General features: G+C 42.6%; 1 protein-coding gene across 2 annotated transcripts in view; it reads right to left on the reverse strand.

Annotated features, from left to right (window-relative positions):
- The window catches only part of PCCA (propionyl-CoA carboxylase subunit alpha), a 303,202-nt gene extending 286,225 nt beyond the window's left edge, over positions 1 to 16,977 (reverse strand). For both annotated transcript variants that reach the window (XR_012997326.1, XM_076361576.1), the window contains exons 1-4: positions 16,911 to 16,977; positions 9,140 to 9,217; positions 5,293 to 5,340; positions 5,129 to 5,197 (exon numbers count right to left, since the gene is read on the reverse strand). Coding sequence is in view for 1 of the 2 variants with exons in the window: in XM_076361576.1 (XP_076217691.1) it covers positions 5,129 to 5,197; positions 5,293 to 5,340; positions 9,140 to 9,217; positions 16,911 to 16,973 (258 nt within the window). In the remaining variant the exon portion in view is untranslated. The remainder of the gene's footprint in view (positions 1 to 5,128; positions 5,198 to 5,292; positions 5,341 to 9,139; positions 9,218 to 16,910) is intronic.
- Between the last annotated feature and the right edge of the window lie 3,680 nt (positions 16,978 to 20,657).

A 20,657-nucleotide genomic window follows, 5' to 3' on the forward strand; every position in this document is an offset into this window, starting at 1 on the left:
CGACTATGGTTTCTTGAGAACAGCTGAATTCTGTACAATTACTTTTACATCAATAAAGCATTTGCATCATTTTTGGTTTTATATTATCTGGCAGAATAAGATGATGATCTGCAAAAGTTAAGAACATTTGGAGATGTCTATGCTTAAGGCAATTTAATACAATAACACCTGAAGTCTTAAGTGACTGATAGAAAAAAACTGTTAAAGAAGTATAACTAACTGTCCACTACTCTGTAAAGTTTTAGCAGTTTACATCACTTTCCCATGGGATTTTTCCAATCATTTATAGTTCATTGCTTCGTATGGCTATAGAATCCCTGCTGTGTTAAAAAATGCCAAATAAAATTATATCTCATTCACTGCTTTATGCTATACCTTCTTTTGTTCAGATCCAATTAGTGAAAGCTTGTTCTTCATTTATCATACTTTTAGCTGATTACATTAGGCATTACAATAGTTCTCTAGCTTTCCTTGACAATGTTTGCACCATCAGTGTTACATTTATGGTTGAGGAGGCTCTTTCATCTTAACCCTCCATTCCAATCAGTTCAGGGAGGAAAAGTACATACGATTACTCTTGTTCACCCGAAACTTCTTTGCTTGTTTTCTCATCCCAAAAATAACTCCACCAGATGTTTTAATTAAAATTTCCAAATTCTACTCAGAATTCTATGGGGTCCTTCCCCACTTTATCTATCCAAGTGTAAAGAATTAGCGCTTTGCAAGCCAAACTCTGAAGTTAAGAGAAAAAAAAATCAGCATTTTGAACAGTATGCCATTTCTTTCCTCTACTTTCCCCAAAATAACAGATGTAATAAAAAGTATTAGCCAGGATTTTCAAGACTCTAAAAAGCATCCATTATGACCTACTTTTCTCAATATACTTTTCTCAACATACTCAGTACCACATAAGCAACTGTATGCTCTATGGGGGTCTCAGTAGCCATTTTGACAGGCTGTTTTCCCCTACCACCACAATGATTTTATTTCAGGACAGTTGTTAAAGCAGCAACTTATCTTCCACACCATAAATAACTTTGGACATAATCTTTTTCCACAATTCACACCCCCTCCCACCTCCACAAAGGCAAATGTAATCCAATACCATTTAAAACCATTTCCAGCTACCTGTAACTTTGCATTAATACACAAGCACTCTGGAGTCACTCACCTCCTTTTACGCTTTGTTAACATTCCCTCCCTATCACCTTAGTAGTTCTAACCTATAGAAATCCTTCAGATCTTTGGCCATTTTTCAAATTAAAAGCACAAAACAGTATTTTGTTCTTTGTATTCTCCTTCTTCGGGTAAGCTTTATTTGGCTCTCAGCAGGCTGTTCAATTTTTGCTACATTCCCGATTTATAACAGTCCTTTCTGCTGCTTCCTGCTCATAACAGCAGTTTTAATTTCTTGAAATGAAAATTTCTTTGTACTGTTACAATCTAGTCGCTAATTTTATATATTAGAGAGGTATGTCAAAATGAATATTGCTCTAACAGCATACTCAAGACATCTGCCATGGTGTTCCACAGAAACCAAGTCTGAAGAACAAGAAAAAGTAGTCTAATTGAAAGTCTATATGTATTTCAGCTATTCCCACCACCTTCATTCAGCACTGTAAACTCCGCAAGGATTTCAGAGAATTAACATTAAAAAAAAGAAAAGTTGAATATTTAACAAAAAATATTTTTCCAAAATAAAGTTACAGGATAAGATCATTCACTAGTGAGTCTTACAGTATCTTTAATCTTAAAATCATTGGTCTTTGACTATGTATACCACTCCTATCCAAGCACCAGTGAAAAATGACCGCTTGGGTCATTTATGCATACAACACTGGATGGGGAATAAACTAGAAGCTATCACTGAAGAGCCTGAATTGCTCAATACCTTGTGATTGGGTTTTGTTCCCCTTCAAATATTTAGTGAGTACACTCAAGGAACCCTGCTTCACTTCAATTTCAGTTCTGTTTTCAACCAGCATGACAGAAAGGAAAGCCAGAGAGATGTAACAGACTGCCTGGTTTGCCTTCCTTTCAGTTATTTGTAAAAATTAATTAGTATTAAGTGTATCAGATTACCCATATTTCAGCAAGTAGCTACACAGATGACATGTAATAAATAAGGGGCTATTACTACATCTCAAAGGTTACTCTAAGTTCTAAACAGAAAATTTACCTGCTCCAATTAATGCTATTTCTAAACACTTTAATCAAAAATATTTTTGTGAAGCATCCCTACCTACTCTAGTCACTTAAAGCCAGGTCCCACTATTTTTAGTAAATACAAACAGCTTTGGGATGGGCAACTAGTTCAACTGCATACTTTTACATTTATTTCTGCCTTTGGTTCAATGACTATCATAATCAGGGTAGCCACCTATGACATTCATTGCCTTTGTAATACAAGTCTTGGAGTGAGGGATGTCTTGCTTAATTCTGTCAAGCACAAAATCAAAAGGATATTCACAACTTTTTTATAGCATCCCACCACTAAGCAAACAGGTTTCTCCTAGCTACATGACAGAGGTTCATCGGCAGGTTGCATCAGCTCCCAAGTTTGATTTCAGAGTGTTTGAGATTTTGCTACCACTGGTATAACCAAGAAGATAGCTGTTAATGGAACCTGAACACAAGTGAACAACATGGGGCAAATACGGTTTGTTACTTTATGGTAACTAACAGTCAAAGAATTTGGCCTCTGGACTCGCCTATCGAGATTGTCCAAACTGGCAGTCACACACATCACTGCGATGGCCAGGTCATTTCTACAAACAATGAACAACCAGAGGTATCCAAGTCACAGATTACATTAGTTAAACTATTTCCCAGTGCAAGGACCCAAGGTAGCAATTAAAGGATTTATGGTAGACATAAGCTAGTTTTTTGGTCTAATTATACATATGTTGCTTAGACTTATACCACTACCCTATGTTAAGCACACAGAACAGTGTTTCAAGTAGCCTTTCTCTCATTTTCCTTTACATACTTGGAGCTTCTTCAATACACACAGCTAATGTTTAACCTTGTACAGATATGTTTGACTGGTCTTTAAGTAAGGATCCAAAGAGCTAAGCAGACACTATTTCACCCTTACAGCATTTGTTAGAGGCTCATCTCTAGTCCATGAACTCAAAATGTCAGTGTCTCATTTAACACACTTAATGTTATCTTTATGAACTCTTATAAGTATATTAATCCATTTCTGACACACTAGCTTGGATTTCCTTTCTCTTATGAACTATTACAAATTAAAGACCCTATTTGTATTTTAAAGCTAAGACAGCACTGTAGATTGAAGCAGAGTAGCTATTATATTTTGTTTCCTCTTTGCAACGCACTATTTGTACTCCCTTTCCTAAGGTCATGAGTTGTACTTTTTCCTGTCATTCTTATTCCCTCATTATGTTCTTCAATCTTGGTTTTTACTTACTGCTTTCAGATTTTTTCATCTTCTCCAGCTCATAGCAGAGTCCCTACAATAAACAAAGCCATCCAGGCACACTGGAGAGAAGACCAATTCATTTTCTTGAGTCCACTACAGACTGGCAGAAGAACATTTCCTCTTTTTAAACAGCTTTTTTAGTCTATTTTCAGAATGAATTCATGCCAGCAAACAAGGCTGTGCAGTGCTGCTAAACAGCAAATCCATTTATCCTAACAGCAGATACCATATACATAGGAGAGAATACAAGTACCCATCAGCATGCTTCAGTTTCACCAGAGGGATCATAGATCATACACAGTAGTTTGTATGCACATCCACTTAACCCTTGGCTTCCAAAAGAATAAGAATTTTTTATGATGTCTGATACCCATCCATTAAGAATTCATTTCACAGTCCAATAAGCATCCACAAGCTACTATACTCTCCCAGTTATGGCTACCAGTTAAAATCCAGACCAAGTATACTCTTCATTCACCTCAGAAAGAATTACTTGGCATAGAAATCCAGCAGTAGGGCATTTGTTCTATCTCAGAAAATCAAGTTTCAGTCCCTTGCTCTACCTACAGCCTATTTATATGAACTGAGCTGGTCATGTAAGACTAGAACCCCAAAAGGACTCAGACAAAAGTGCTGTCAAAGTCCAAGACTCCCAGCAGTTCTCACCTTTCACTTAACTCGGAAAACACCTAAGTTCTAACTACTTTCACAGATTCCATCAACCATGCTTCAGTTTTTTCAATGTTGAGCAACCCACCACCTATATTCACAAGTCCTGTCCTGCATAAAATACACTTTTTTTTCCTGATAGCTTGTCTGAGGGACCTCTTCTATTAAATCATAACACAGGGGTTTAACTCCCTTCCAGATTTCAACAATCTATCCTGGGACATGGGGGCACCCCCAGTCCTTTCTCCTGTAGCAGTTCTTGCAGGCAAGGAATAATATGATGTTCTCTCTAGTCAACAAGGATATGTAAGTATGACTACACTTGCTGTTCTATCACAAAGGAAATTACCTTCCTATTCTTGCTACAAGTGACTTAAAATATTTCTAAAATATAGATGAGACTACAAGACCTGAAAATGGGCAAGTAGATAGACAAGTACCTTACTTGTCTAGATAGCCATTTTACCATTTTTCTGCCATGCTGCTGAATATTCAAGGCACTTCAATATCCTCATCAAATGGAACAACTCCAGTAGGCATGTTCAGCACACCTGGTAGGAGAGGGCATTCCTCTGGGAAGCGGGAAGCAATGAGATGGATTTACCAGTCACAGGAACAATTTATACCAAATTCTATATCATCTCCTAAGATTCACTTTTCATTGCCTTTTTTGTGTACATTAGCAAAACAAAATTTAGGTTTTGCTGCCACTCGTACACTTGGTGCATGTATCTACCAGGTGTTACCATCTAGCTTAATCCAGGGAAAAAGCAAGGTAACACTTACACAAGCAAAACACAGAGTTCACACAAAAAACACACTAAATACTTGTCCAATCCTCCCCCCTCTTGGTATCTCCCTCCTTTCAAGCACATGGAGGAAAAGGACATATACAAAGATACTTCAGAATTGCCAGCATGCCCACCATGGTAAGCAACAAGCCTGTATAACAGTTGCAAGTCTTGTTGCATTACTAAGAATTCCATCTACCATTTGAATTCAAGTAGTACTTACAGCATTGGCATCGACATCACTGTGTATGGCAACTGTTTTAATTCCCATCTTCTTACACGTTTTTATGACCTAGCATATAAGAAGTGACAATTATCAATATTTAAAATACCAACAGTTTAAGAATTAACTACAAAAAGAAAAAAATTAAAAGATTACATACTTACTCGGCATGCAATCTCTCCTCTGTTGGCAATAAGGAGTTTTTCAAAAGTCTGAAGGGAAAAGATAGATAAGGATCTTGAGAGATGAACAAAACAAATTTTTCTCCCTCCAGAAACACACGTTCTTTTCTCCTCCACTTCCACTAAAACCCTGGTTTATCCATGAGCTTGTAACTCTGAGATCACCTACTTTTAAAAGGGTTCTGCTGATTTAACAATGATGATATAGCATAAAAGGTATGCTATACTAGATCTACCTAGCACATACACAGATTCAGAAGAGAAAGGTATTGACTATTCACACCAGCATTCCCTGGATCTCCTTATGACACTGTGCAGAAACTAGAACTCTACAGAGGCTCTAGGAGACAGTCAAGTCCAGGGAAGAGACATTCATAAGCACTGCCAAATACACACCAACAACCTCTACCCTAGAAGTGCCTAAGTTGCATGTTTTTTAATGCACAGAAGATATTCAAAGGAGGCATGCTTACCATACTTCCCAGGTCTCTGCTTTTTTTAAAACTATGCAAAGGCAAGGACCCCACATTATGGCAGTACTCTACAGATCACGTTTTAAAAGTTTACACCTACATTCTGCTAGACACAGAGCAAACGCCCATGCCAATGACCATCCTCCTGTTGGAAGTTACCATCACTGTTCTTCTCCCACTGCAGTACCCCTGTGAAAGCTCCCAAAGTGCCTGTATAAGACTTAAACCTAGCTGATTTTACCTCTACTCCTGTGGTCAGTGCCTCTAACCAGCACAGATGACCTGGAATACAATACTCATCTGTCATAGGAGATCTTTAAAAGGCATTCCAATCATAAGGAGGAGAGGTTCCTCTCTGTCTAGGGCACGAAGGGTAAGAGACCAACACTTCCACTCCAGGTACAGGCATGCTTGCTGAGTTGTACCAGCCTGGCTTCTCTTTGTAGCTGAGCCTCATGTGATGAACCTGGCAAAATCCTGCCTTGCCACCATGACACTCAATGGCCTCAAGTTGCACCAGGGGAGGTTTAGATTGGACGTGAGGAAAAATTTATTTACTGAAACAGTAGTTCAACATTGGAAGAGGCTGCCCAGGGAAGTGGTTGAGTCACCATCCCTGGAGGTATTTAAAAGACATGCAGATGAGGCGCTTAGGGACATGGTTTAGCGGACATGGTGGTGTTGGGTTGACGGTTGACTCGATGATCTTAGAGGTCTTTTCCAACCTTAATGATTCTATGATACTCAATACTAAGTAGCAACCAAAGTGCAACAGAACAGCAAATCAAATTTAGTACACCCCTGAAATTCACTGTCACCTTTCACACTGGAATGCACTTAATGCTGTAAATATACCTTCAATACTACTATCATGCCTGTAAGAAGGGGATAAGCTGTCAGAAGTCAATAAGCCTTACACCCTAGACAAAAACTTCCCATTAAGAAAGAGTGCTGGAGGAGCAGAGCTGCTCAGCCTAAAAATCTCATTGCTAGGAGTAAGGGTTATTGCTGTCACTGGCCTTGCTTCTAAATATACAGGTGCACTTTGATACTGCACCTGCTTAGTTGTAAACACAGGCTGCCACTGAAAGGGAAAACCCTGCTTTACATGCTTACCCCCACTTCTTTCCATGCATCACACCTAGCAGGGATGCAGCTTCAGGAAACATCAGTTCAACACGCTAATCAGACAGTCCTACTCTGCCTCCCACACTCCAAATCAAAAAACGGGACAGGGAACCAGCAGGACTCTCCCCTTCAGGGGCAGCCTGCAGTTATACCAAATTAGGTTTACCAAACTACACCCTAAGACATTCAATAGCTTTTCTCCCTCCCCTACACCAAACAGCTGTTTTTCAGATAGACTGGGGGCAGAGGAAGTATTGCCACTGCAACAATGAAACTGTTTGTTAACCCCACAGTCATTAGTTAATTTGGGGAGGGGGAAAACAGGTGTAAGAGGAGAGGAAGGAAGACTGCAAAACCCCAACAGGAATTGCTATTGACAGACTAGAGTATATATTGTTTGCTCCCCTACTCCAAACAGACATACCCAAGGTGCCCTTGACCAAATTTACTTCTTCAAACCCAGGGCTGAGCTGGCATCACATGATCAGTTTCAAAATACTACCATGTGATAACAACATACAGAAATTAAGTTATAAAACCCTCCAGGTAAGAGCTGCAGCAAGCTTATACAGTAAATTCTGCCAGACCTGCTGAGGAATGCATACCACTGCCTAGTACGCAGGCACACCCACACCCCACTCAAAAGACTGATCTTAAACATCCTTAAGCAAGATCAATTATCAGAGGCACAAACACTAAGAACACCACAGGAGCTAGCAATTTGTTTAGAGAGCTTTTTTTAGCTGGGGACCTGGTCTAAAACCCAGTTAAAAAACCTCAAAGGTTTCCAACATGCTCACACAAATTGTTCCTGAATCTAAGTTTCAGCATTCTAGGTACCTGAAGCTTTTTAGGCATACAGACTTGAGGGGGAATAAAAAAGCCCCCAAATACTTGGCATTGAAAAGTTTAACAACTCCAATACTTCATCAGCTTAGTTCTTGGTATATAAGAGTTGTGTTATTAATCAAGTATGGTCACAGTGCAAGACAAGACCCTCAGTATCAAGATGTTAAGAATATTTGACATTCAGTATCAAGATGTTAAGAATATTTGACATTCATTTTAATTTTCTAATTCTGCAATGAGGACACTAACAGGAAGAGACTGGACTCTTGCTCCTGCTGTTAAAGTCAAGTCTCAAGTCCAGCACATAGAAAACCCCACATGCTGCTCTGAAGTAACATGCAGCATTTCTTTTTTTGTGTCATTTCCACTAATTAGCTTAAAAAGGTCTAATATGAAAGTCCTGTCATTACAAAGACAGTGGAAGGGACAGTGAAGGGAAAAAGTAGAAAAGAGCTTAAACTATCTGTAGTAGCCACTGGTTGGAATGACATAGCTCCTAGTTAAGAGAAACGAAATACTCAATTACATTGTCTAAACATAACTATGCCTTTCAGAAAAGGAAGGGGACCTTGATTAAGCAAGGACCTTAAGAATACAGATTTCATCAGAAGCCTTCTTTAAGCCACAGTTCTAGGTACATACTGGTTTTCCCTGCTCTCGAATACTATTTTGCTAATGGTTAATTGCTTCTACACTGGTATATAAGGGCAAGCCTATCAGTCCTGAATTGTCAGCAATCTTGCCCTTCAATACTAGTGTACCTTCAGCCACACTATTTTTCTAAGTGCATTACTTTAGAGGCCATGCCAAGACAATCTCCCACAAGAAAAGTTTTCCTTGGCTAGTAACTGTAAATTGAGATTGCTACTGCACAAGTCCCAAGATGAGGATTTATTATCCTCTGCAGGCCTTAAAGACCCATCTTTACCCAACCTCTATAGTTCTTACTTCCATGTCAGATCATCCAGCTGCTGCCACTATTGCATACTCTTGTTTCTATGAAGAGTTTTTGGCTAGTCTAGCTCCCAGATGTTTTAACAAGCCTATACCTCCCAGACCATGTAAAACATTAATAGTTGTTTCATAATTATAACACATTCAGGCCAGTATGTAACTTTCCCAAGCTCACAATCACTTATCCAACCTTTTAAGGTATGCACTTGAAGTAGCATCCAATCTTGACAAGTATACTGCAAAAGCAACTTCCTTTTTTGTTTAAAAAAGGAAGAAAAATATGCTATTAAACCAATGACTGTACAGGGGTTATACTAGGAGAACTACCATTGTTAGCAGCAGCGCAGGGGAGAGGCTAGCTTAAAAAGCCAAATGTCAGTGGTACAGTAAAATGCTAAAGAGAAAACATACACCATACTACTTACCTTTTCGTTTGGATCATACACAGACGAATACAGTTTATGTGAAGTTATAAGGCACCATCTTGAACACAGCATTTCACACTACAGGAGAAAGAGGGAGTTAAATGTATTCTTCCTGCTACAGTATTCCAGTAAGATAAAAACAGTTCATATACTGACATCTTGAGAAAACTCTTCCATATCCTTCCATTCCTCCATCCAGTGGATGGAAGCTTAAAGATCTGCCCTCCCCCAAGCACACACCCACAGTAACCAAAAACAATTCAGAAGCTCTAGATACTAAGTCATTAGCTTAGGTATAAATGATTTTTAATAAACTCTCTACTATAACATCTTCTTTCCTTCTTGTTCTAAGAAATACCTACCAAGAAGTTCTCAGAAGAGCATGCATGCATGTGTCTGTACACACTGGGGATGGGAAGAAGCCTTCACTGCTAGGGAGCTGCTGGGAACAGAGCAAGTAATGGACTGTGCCAGCACGGAGAGCAAAAGTAGAACACACTTCACATGCTAGTTCGGCTCCCAGTCTTTCCCACCACAGCCCCTGACAATGGTCTGAGGAAGAGAGGCCTTTTTCTCCTTTTCCCCGAGACTTCTGCTCTGAACCAACTTCTACAAAAAGACTTAGCTCCTATAGTTTAACAATTTTGCATGGTATGTCAGGAAAGGAAGCATACATATGCTGTTTCAAAGAGAACATGACAGATGATACACTTGCAAATTTGCAAGCGCATCAAGAAGGAGACTCAGGTACTTCTCAAGCAAGTCATTTCACAACAGCTGCTCCTGCCACAACAGTAGTAATTGAAAAATTGATAAAATTGTGTTTATCTTAAGTTTACTGGAAGCTCATACTGGCTCTGAAATACTAGTGGCTGGCAGTAACTGGAATGAGAACACTCCCTGTGCAGCCCTCTAGCCTGATGTAGTTTGAAGACACTTTTCATGTTGCATCACAGAAAGCAAAAACCAGCTCAGGACTGAGAAAGGCATCACATTTGTAATGCAGCTGATAATATAATTTAATAAAGGAAAAGCAATATATTTCAATGCAAGTCCTGTAATACAAAACTAAAGGAAGCCTTAGAGCACACTACCTCATGCCAGCTCAGACTGAGCTTCATGAGTAGAAAGCTGCTACAGCTTCACAAACCCTTTAGATGCCAATTACTAGTGGCAGACATAGCATACACTGTCCCAGGTAATCCAGATTAATTAAATTTATCTGGAACAATTCAGATATTCTTAATTATTCTGGAACTAAAAAGTCAGTGGAAAGCAACTGTTCCACCCTGTTTCACACACTGGGTTCTCCCCCACTCAGTTTTTTGTTTTGGTGGGGTTTTTTTGCTTCTTTCATTTTTTCACTTCACTCTCCAAAAATAAAATCCAGAATAACAACCCGAAATGCAAATCATTTGATGTGCTAGAATCAAAACCACCAGAGGTTTCTTTTTTTGCAGGGGTATATTATTCTTCATCTGAGGATGTGACAGTACAAGCTGTTTCAGGCATTACAGAGGGAAGATACAGTTAAGGACCACATTCTGCCAGCTGCAACCATACCTACCAGCTAGCTGGTCATTATCCCAAGTCTACAGCAGGACTGTTACACCTTCAGTGACTGTATTGTGACCCAGATCCTGTTGGAGGGAGGAGCAAGGATAGCTACAGCAGAAGCAGCAGAGTATACCCTCCTGCTCCAGAGTACACACAGTTTAGCAGATTGAGTCCCTCTCCTATCAAACACTATTCACAGAAGCACTTGTGGGACCACAAATAGTCTGAAGAAGGTCATACAGGACACAAAAAGACTCCACCGAGTTCGTATTATTCATTGAAGAAAGTGCTTGTTAAGGGTCAGTGGGGCTAATCTAAATACTTGCAGTTAGCTGGGGGGGAGGGGGCAAGGGAGGAAAAGCTTCTGAACTTTCTTGTAAACACCTTTTATACAAAGCTAGTTTTGAATGCATGAGAAGCCAGAAAAGTTATGCCTCAGATGGAAACTGGAAGGAAAGGCTATGATGGGAAAATTAGTTAGCATTAAGTTTCAGAATTTTAGCCATGTGCTGTCTTGAAAAAAAGCCCTGTTCAAACTTTTTATACAGAAAGAGTAAAGTTACCAAGCAATTAAAAAATGGAAAAGCATTAAACCACACTCAGCTCTTTTTACACTACAGAATTGGACAGATTTCACGTAAAAGTCTTGTAACAGCCCAACCTAATTATGCGTTTATGTTTAAAAACTTAACTACCTCCTCCACACACACTAGAATCACTCAGAGAACAAGGTTCAGCCCTGAATTGAATACATGTGGGGTAATTTCCTAAAACAAATCAAGCATATTGCTCAACTCAGCTGTGAAATTCTAATTCACAGTTTTGGAAAGAAGGGGTTGTGGGGTTTTGTATGTACCTGTACCAATACACGCTAAGGTTTAAGAGCTTCCTTAATCTAGAATCCACTTCAAGAAAAGTCTCTTTAGCAGTCTGCTCCCAGTCACTATGAGCAATTGAATAAGTACTTAAAAATAAACAGATATTTTGTAAATAATGCATGACTAGGGCCACAATGGAACATTGCTAAATTGCCATCTCCAAATGGACAGCTACTCAGGTGTCACCTACCCCTGAGCTCCCATGCTCCTGTTATAGGTAAGTTATTAAAAGCTACACCAAAACCTCCAAAGAACTCTCAAACCACCAACCCAGACAAGCCAATCTAACCCTCAAGCTAGCTTCTTAATTGGCTGCTTCCCCAAAGCCACACATGCCCTAGGTATTATACCCTACATAAAAATTTCCTCAGAACAGAGCCCAGAGAGCTCAGCTTGACCTAGTGACTTTTTCATATCTTGCAAAACCAGGAAAGGGCAGTAGAGTCATCGGGTATAACCTATTTTTGTCATGACTTGTTACTTCAGTTTGATAAAGCTTTTGACTCTTGAAAGCCCAAGAACACAGACTATTCATTTATGAGAGTTCAACTCTGGACTTCTGAGTTTGGCTTGGAGTTTCCCCATCTCTACTGAATCCTCAAAAACCAGATAGTGTTAGTACTGTATTTTGGAAAAGCATCCTGCTTTATCTATTAATTGCACAATAGCCAAACTGAGCTAAAACCTGAATAGCTGTAACAGTTATAAAATAACTTTATAGAACTCAAACTACACAGTAAGTTGTGGAATGGGACACTCATCACACACTGCCACTTTGAGGCCTAGCAGACAACCTGCCTCCCAGGGACCCAGTGCAGCCCTGGGAAATCTCTTCAGGTGGTTTAAGGACAGCACACAACAGCAAAATAGAAAATTAACTTGTTATTTAGAGATGGCTTACATATGTGTTTTTAAAGGTTTATGTCCCTCATCAAGGAAAGAAGTTTCCCTGCCATACTGGTCATCTTGTAAATAACTCATTGATACTAAGCTTTCTGGGAAGAAAAAGGTCTCAGTGTTGAAATGGAGATGCAGAGTTTCAGATTTCAGGCAGGAAAAGCATCATATACCAACATTTGCTTTAAGAAGTCTAATATGGGAAGGAATGTATGTTTTAGCATTACTAGAAAATACAGTAAGTGATGCCCAATAGTAACAGCTAGAATAGCATACTTATTTTCACTAGCCATAAATTCTACCTCTTCCTTCTGTCTTCCTCTAGCAATCCTACTAAGATTTTTGCCCCTACACTTTCAGAGATTCAAGTTTAAGACACCACAAGAATAACCCCTTTATATTTGCAGAGTACTTCCCATTAGCTCTAAGCGTTCCTCAGTAGTTATAAGCATGAAGAAAATGTAATTTTTTCCATATTTTGATTGCACAGGAACTTCAGGTGTCTGCAAGAATTTTAATCTATAAGGCTGAAAACATAGCTGCTTAATACAAGATTATACAAATCTTGTAAACAGAAAAGCAAATGTAACACTTCCAGGGTTGTTTTTTTTTCCCCTCTAATGAAGCACTTTCCCTTCCTTTGTATTCTCTCAGAGTGCTGAACAGCCAAGCACTTGTAACTGCAAGCAGATCCTCCTGAAGCCAACTGCAAACAAAGATGTAGTACAAGGTTCTGTAAGGTACACTGCGCTATACATAGTTCTTTCACTCTTAACAGGTTTGAGGACCACTGGTAATTCTAGGAGGGAGAAGAGAAAATCCGTTTTTCATATTTGCCAACACAGCACACAAACTACAAGCAAGGCAACACCCATCCACCTAAGGCTATTTTAAAAACTAAATCATTGCTACACCCAAGTACCTTCTCCCTTGTGCCAGTCCCAAAAGGTTGTATAGTCACACAGTGAACCAGACCAGGAAATACATCCAGCTGAGAAGATGCTAACAAGGAGTGGGAAAAATGTGTTCTCAGCCAGATTTCAGTCCAGCTTATCCACTTAGATATTCAAGCAGCAGTACTGGCACAAGTTGGAGGGAGACAGGAGCTCGAAAGGAACAGCCTGTGATCAAGACCTAGCAGCTGCAAAAAGCTGGAACAGTTTCTCACAGCAGCAGCTTAAACAGCTCCAGTAAGGCCAGCACCTGCGAAATAGATCACAGCACTGTAACAAACATGCAGGAACCACCAATGCAAGTTTGGGACAGACAAAATAACAAGAAAATTAACACACACAGAGAGTGTTTCAGAACAAGACTGACATTTTTTACTCAATGTAAACTTTAATGAACTCTTAACTTTTTCTTCCAGAACTAAAAGATTTGCCCACAGTAGATGGCACAGCATGCTTTGCCTACAGAATCCAAACAGCTACTCCTGGGAGCAAGGAGAAAACCAGAAATCTCTACCTGTGGTATACTTTAAGAGTGCTTGTCACTACTAAAATCTGTAGTTTACATACTAGAAACAATCACTGAACTCCAGAAGTTTAGGTCTACATTCATCTCCCCAGATTGGTGACCATTTTAACTCCCTTCCTCAACAGCAGATGATACCAATCTTCCTATCCCATCAGCCTAATGCTTCTGTGCTCAAACAAGGGGAAAAACATTTCCATGGAATAACAGCATGCTAAAAATAACGTCACAGAAGAGAGCAAGGAGCTCCCACTGTACAGATAACATCCATGACTTAAAAACGGTGGGTGCACCATTATGAGGGCACAGATGGCAGTGAAACTTTCCATACATCTAGTTCAATGGTTAGAAAACTGATCTACACTGATAAAATCCCTATCGGCAGTTTACACTTGATTTCATGATGCATACTATTTACCACTTTCTTCTACATTATTTTAAACAGTCTGACAGCTCTCAGAAGATTTTCAAGACTGAAGTATCAAAAGCCATCTCTCATCCTCATTCTGTAACTACAGCCTTCTTTCAATATCAGATTTTCTCCCAGCTCCAGAAGTGCAAAGCACTCAAAGAAATTTTGGTTATATTCTAAACAGAACCAGTTCTTCATAAAAGCTAAATAGAAGGGCTAAGCATAAGATTAGAAACACAGCAATCAGCTGAATCCCCAGCTCAGCGTTTTTGCACTGTCCTTTCCCAGGTCCTTTACTGATTCCCACATGAGAGGGGCAAAAGAAGTTAAGGACAACTCACTAGCCCTTACAAAAAATGTAAGAGCTCCAACCACATTAAAGTTTGAACACATCAATTATATTATTTGCCTATGTTAGCAAAATATAAAAGAATCTATGAAAGCAATTCCCATGCAAACTTGTTTTAATAAATGTTTTCCAATATACTGATGTCTTGAAGGTGACTTTCATACACAGATATTAAGGGCTAGAAATCACTCCAGTTACGTAAGTCACAAGTGCTATTAGGTAGCTATAAAAATATTAGTTTAGTGGGAAGAGCAGAATTCTTCCACATCTGTATACACATACACATGTATATGGCTACCAAAAATAAAGTCTTCAAACAGCACAAGCCCTCTGCTAATTCCAAATCAATGTCTCCAGCCAAACTTTTTTTCTTTGCTTTTCAAGAAGCTTCTATCATGTACACCTTCACAGCAAAACAAGTTTTCTATGCATATTTCCTAAGGAAAAATACTTGGGTAAAGCACATCCTTTTTTCCCCTATTTAAACCCTTCTCAGAATGCCCTGCCCACATAAACCACCTCTTTTACATGATCCCTAAAGACATGTGAGGAGTTCTTTACAGTATTGTTATGGGTTACATTTCTAGAGAGAAACCTATCCCACACCCTCAGGGGTACACAGAGCAAACATTTTCTGCAGGTCGCTCCTCTCTTCTCTGGCCTCAAGTTGCACCAGGGGAGGTTTAGATTGGACGTGAGGAAAAATTTATTTACTGAAACAGTGGTTAAACATTGGAAGAGGCTGCCCAGGGAAGTGGTTGAGTCACCATCCCTGGAGGTATTTAAAAGACATGCAGATGAGGCGCTTAGGGACATGGTTTAGCGGACATGGTGGTGTTGGGTTGACGGTTGGACTCGATGATCTTGGAGGTCTTTTCCAACCTTAATGATTCTATGATTCTCCACTGGAACTTGCAGACCTCCACACACATTTTCCTTCTCAGGAAAAAAAAAAAGTAAATTCTTCCTACTGTAAGCAACTAGAGGTATTTTGCACCACTCTTCCCATACACAAACTAGTTGTAGTGTCATTCAACTGTTGCACAACACCATGTGCTAATGCTGCTTGTTCTTATCCTAAATAATCTCCTCTTTTTTTTAAACACAATCTGTAGAAGTAATAGAGAAGAAAACATAGCAACTGCCTCAGTGAAGTTACTCCATAGTCTAAGGAATAAGGCTTTCTAGAAGTTCAAAGTCTTCACCAAAAACATTAGCATAGCTCTGCAATGAGTTCATTGCATTTTCATGAAAAGTAACAAGAATTAAAAAGTCACAGTAAAGGTTTAAATGACAACTGAAACATCCATAACTATCTGGGATAAAGGGAGGAGGGGTAAGAGACAACACAGCTTCACAAAGCAGTAGCTGTTTCCTACGAGCTAAGATTTTACTAGTAAAAATAGCACAGAACTACACTCTTTACAGCGTTTAACATGCTATTCAAATTATGCTCTACCCCTGTGTTTTATTAAGCTCCTGTTTAACAGAGGGAGAGGACAGAAGTAAACAGGGAGTAGCACATAACCCCCTCCAGCAGCAGCAAATTAAGCTAAAAAAAACCCCAACACACGGATGGAATATACCAAGGAACCGAGTCTTGGATGCTGCGAACCCTCGGCAACCGAACCCAGAACCCAGCTTTTCCAGCGCCACGACAACCACCGCCTTCCAGCCGGCACCCGCAGGCCACCGCCCGGCCGGAGGCGCGCCAGCTGCCCTCCCCGCCGCCCACCCCAGCCACCAGCCCAGGGCGCCCGAGCCGGCATCGGCCCCCCGGGAGCCGGAGGGGCAGCACCCCCTCCCCTTCCACCCGGCAACCTGTCACTGCCGCAGCAACACGACCACGCACCCACGCTCCCCAACGGCCCCTCACCCAGCCGGGGGGGGGAGGGGGGCACCCCCCGACAGCCCCAGCCGTTCAAACGGGGACGTCCCCCTCCGCAGCCCTCCTCAGAAAGGACGACGCCCCCCCACCCCACCCCCAGACATGGGGGACAGCACCCGCCCAGCGACCCCATCCGCAGCCCCTCACGGAGGAGGGGGACCCGCCCCGACCCTTCACACAGGGGCACCCCCAACCGCCCCGGAGAGCGGCCCCACAGCTCAGCGTCGAGCACCGCGCAGGGAACGGGGGCGAGGGAGGAAACCACGCTCCCAGGCCTCCTCGGTCTGTCCGCCCGCCCCCAACGCGGCTCTCACCCTCCGCAGCGCCCGGAGTCCCCGCCGGCCGCCCGCGGCCCCCCAGCGCAGCGCCGCCGCCATGTCTGCGGCCGCTGCTGCCCCTCCGCCCTTTCACCCGGGGCGGCGGAGGGCCGGGCCGCCCGCAGCCAATCCGAGCAGCCGCCGCGGGCGGGAGGGAGCAAGCGCGGCCGCCTGCCGGGGGCGGGGAGGGGCGCGAGGGGCCGGGTAGCCCTCGCCCGCGGGTCCCGGCAGGTCCCGGCAGCTGCCTGCCTGCCTGCCTGCCCGCTCGCCTGCCTGCCGGCGGCTGTGGGTGCCTGCGGCTGTGCGCAGCGGGGCTCGCACTGGTGCCTGCTTCCGGGTGCGCGCGTGCAGGCTTGCAGTCGTGCCTGCCGCTGGGCGCCTTCAGCGGGGCCTGCGCTTCTGCCCGCCTGTGGGTGCACGCCGCCAGGCGCGTGCAAGGGGGTTCGCGCTTGTGCATGCCTCTGGGTGTCCGCCTCGGGTTTTGCGTTTGTCCTGGCCTCTGGGTGCATGGAACCGGGTGTGCGCTTGTGCACACCTCTAGAAATACGCCTCAGGGCTTGCATTTGTGCCTGCCTCTGGGTGCGTGCCTCCAGGTGCGTGCAACAGGGTTTGCACTTGTGCACACCTCTAGAGGTGTGCCTCGGCAGTTGCATTTGTGTATGCCTCTAGATGTATGTCTTGGGGCTTGAATTTGTGCATGCATCCGGGGCGTGTGCCTCAGGGGTTGCATGCTTCTGGAGGTGTCTGTCACACTGTTAGGTGTGCATGCCTCTCTCCTGTGCGTCGAGCTGTATTTCTGTGCATGTGTATATAGCTGATTTGTAAGTGCAGGCTTGTGTGTGGAACTTGGGTCTGTCTGTGGGTGATGGTATAAGGGCTTCCCCCGGTGTCTGTGCACGTATAGGGCTATCTGCATCTGTGCAGCTGCAGCTGCTAAGAGTTACAGCAGCACAGGCACCTCAGTGCAGAGGGAGGATTCGTCCACCCTCTAGGTTTTCCTGGGGTAAAGGTGAAAAGCATAACTGCCAGCAGACCTGATCCAAGCTCCTGCACTATGAGATGCAAGCGAGGCTGGCATGAGGAGTGGCAGGAGAGGGATGCCGCAAATCCTCTATTTCCCATCATCTGCAGGAGCTACTTACTGCTCGGCTCCCTGGCGCACAATACTCCGAGTCAGCCTCTTCCGAAATAACCTGTGCAGCTGGGCTCAGGCTCCCTGCTGCAAGTATCCACCATCTCAGCTGATGGAGGTGACGGAGTGGTGCCAATCCCCAAGTAAATTGTCATCCCTGGAAACATGAGAGTTTTACTGTGAGGAAAGTGCATCTCGGACTTTTGTTGAAATACAGCAGAGACATAAAGCTGCCTACAACACTGAAGTGTAGAAAAGATGTGGTCCAAGATGTTCAAATCAGTGTTCACAAGGCAAAGGAACAACAGTTTTTTCTTTAAATAGCGTTATTAAAACAACGGTGATGTGGAAAAGGAGGGTAAACCTGAGTCCTCTCTTTATCCTCACTACAGTAGCAGAGCAAGACAGTTTCTGACGCTGAAAGACAATTATTCTTAGCTAAGGAAAGGAAGTATGTCATAGGCAGTCTGCAACACACCCAAGACATGCTCTGCCACAAGATCCCAATAGAGCTAGAAGACAGCAAAAAAATGACATCCATAGGGAAAATGTATATGGGCAATATACATAGTTGTATTAGGAATAAATCCCTCAGACTTTAGACACAAGCTAGGTCCTCAGGCAGGGTAAGAGGACATTACCTATATAGTCAGATGATTGTGTAACTGCATTAACCATTGTTAGAGAGGTTTTACCAGAGTACATCACTCCCTCAACTCATGCATTACATCAACCCTTACATTTTTATCCCATACCTTTATAGTCCTCAGTAAACAGTACTGGTCCCATATTGGGACCTCGTATTGAGACCAGTACTGTTTAGTATCTTCAACGACATACTGGGATCGAGTGCACCCTCAGCAAGTTTGCAGATGACACCAAGCTGAGTGGAACAGTTGATGCACTTGAGGGAAGGGATGCCATCCAGAGAGACCTGGACAGGCTTGAGAGGTGGGCCGATGCGAACCTCATGAGGTTTAACAAGGCCAAGTGCAAGGTCTTGCATCTGGGTCAGGGCAAGCCCCAGTATCAATACAAGCTGGGGGATGAAGGGATTGAGAACAGCCCTGCCGAGAAGGACTTGGGGGTACTGGTGGATGAAAAGCTGGACACGAGCCAGCAATGTGCGCTCGCAGCCCAGAAGGCCAATCGTATCCTGGGCTGCATCAAAAGAAGCATGGCCAGCAGGTCAAGGGAGGTGATTCTGCCCCTCTCCTCTGCTCTTGTGAGACCCCACCTGGAGTACTGCGTCCAGCTCTGGAGTCCTCAGCACAGGAAAGACATGGAGCTTTTGGAGCAGTTCCAGAGGAGGGCCACAAAAATGGTCAGAGGGCTGGAACACCTCTCCTATGAAGAAAGGCTGAGAGAGTTGGGGTCGTTCAACCTGGAGGAGAGATGGCTCCGCAGAGACGTTATTGTAGCCTTTCAATACTTAGAGCAGGCTTATAAGACAGATGGGGACAGACATAGGGCCTGTAGAGATAGGAGAAGGGGTAATGGTATTAAACTAAAAGAAGGTAGATTCAGACTAGATATAAGGAAGAAATTTTTTACGATGAGGTGGTGAAACACTGGCACAGGTTGCCCAGAGAGGTGGTGGATGCCCCATCCCTGGAAACATTCAAGGTCAGGTTGGACAGGGCTCTGAGCAACCTGCTCTAGTTGAATATGTCCCTGCTCATTGCAGGGGGGTTGGAACTAGATGACCTTTAAAGGTCCCTTCTAACCCAAACCATTCCATGATTCTGTGATTCTAAATTCTCTCGGGCTCTGAGTACATTCACATCCTGCAGCGAGAGCCAGGATGTCCCAGAACAACTGGCATATCCCCACACCACAGGGAGGCACAGGGGAGGAGAAAAACTTCTGGGCAACTGGGTTTATCCAAATGTGAGCTTGGGATATTTTCATAGGACTCTTGCTGCATGGTCCTCTCAGTGGAACACAGGTCCCTACTTGCATTTACACATAATATTGAAAAATTTGGCCTAGTTTTATTATTTTTGACATCACTTTTTTAACTTCTTGTATCAGCACTTATGTCCAAAGTAAAAAGAGGTGAAAGCTGTGACAACAGAAAGGAGAATGCTAGGCTCATCTCTGCTGCATGCTGAAGGTATGTGAAATGACTTCTTCTCCCTTTCCTCCCAAGTGAGTAGCAAAACTAAAATTAGCATTAGGTCACCTCTGTTGCATGTTTATGCATTTGCTCTGATGTATTAAGGGTGCCTACCACAACTGCACAGGTGGAAACAATGCAAGAAAACTGTTCTTAATATGTCTAAAGGAGGTCACTGTATTTGCAATTGATAGTCATAAGCAGACAACGCAGATTTTTTCAGTACACATGGAGAGTCTTGAAAGTAAAAGACCAAGAGCAGAAGGGAGGTACAGGCCACATTGTCCTTCACCGCAGGCTCTGCATTAGAGATATTAGATGCCCAGAGATACACACCACAACATCATGTTACTGCATTAGAACAATATCCTGAGGCACTTGACGTCAGTTCCTCCTTCATGCATAAAGCAAACAGTCACATGGCATCACCGGGGTGTTTTCTTTTCCTCTACAGAAGAGATTCCGTTTGCAGGCCCCAGTTGAGGGATCGGCA

The sequence above is a fragment of the Aptenodytes patagonicus genome, chromosome 1 (assembly GCF_965638725.1).
Source record: "Aptenodytes patagonicus chromosome 1, bAptPat1.pri.cur, whole genome shotgun sequence".
In the NCBI taxonomy this organism is placed as follows: domain Eukaryota; kingdom Metazoa; phylum Chordata; class Aves; order Sphenisciformes; family Spheniscidae; genus Aptenodytes; species Aptenodytes patagonicus.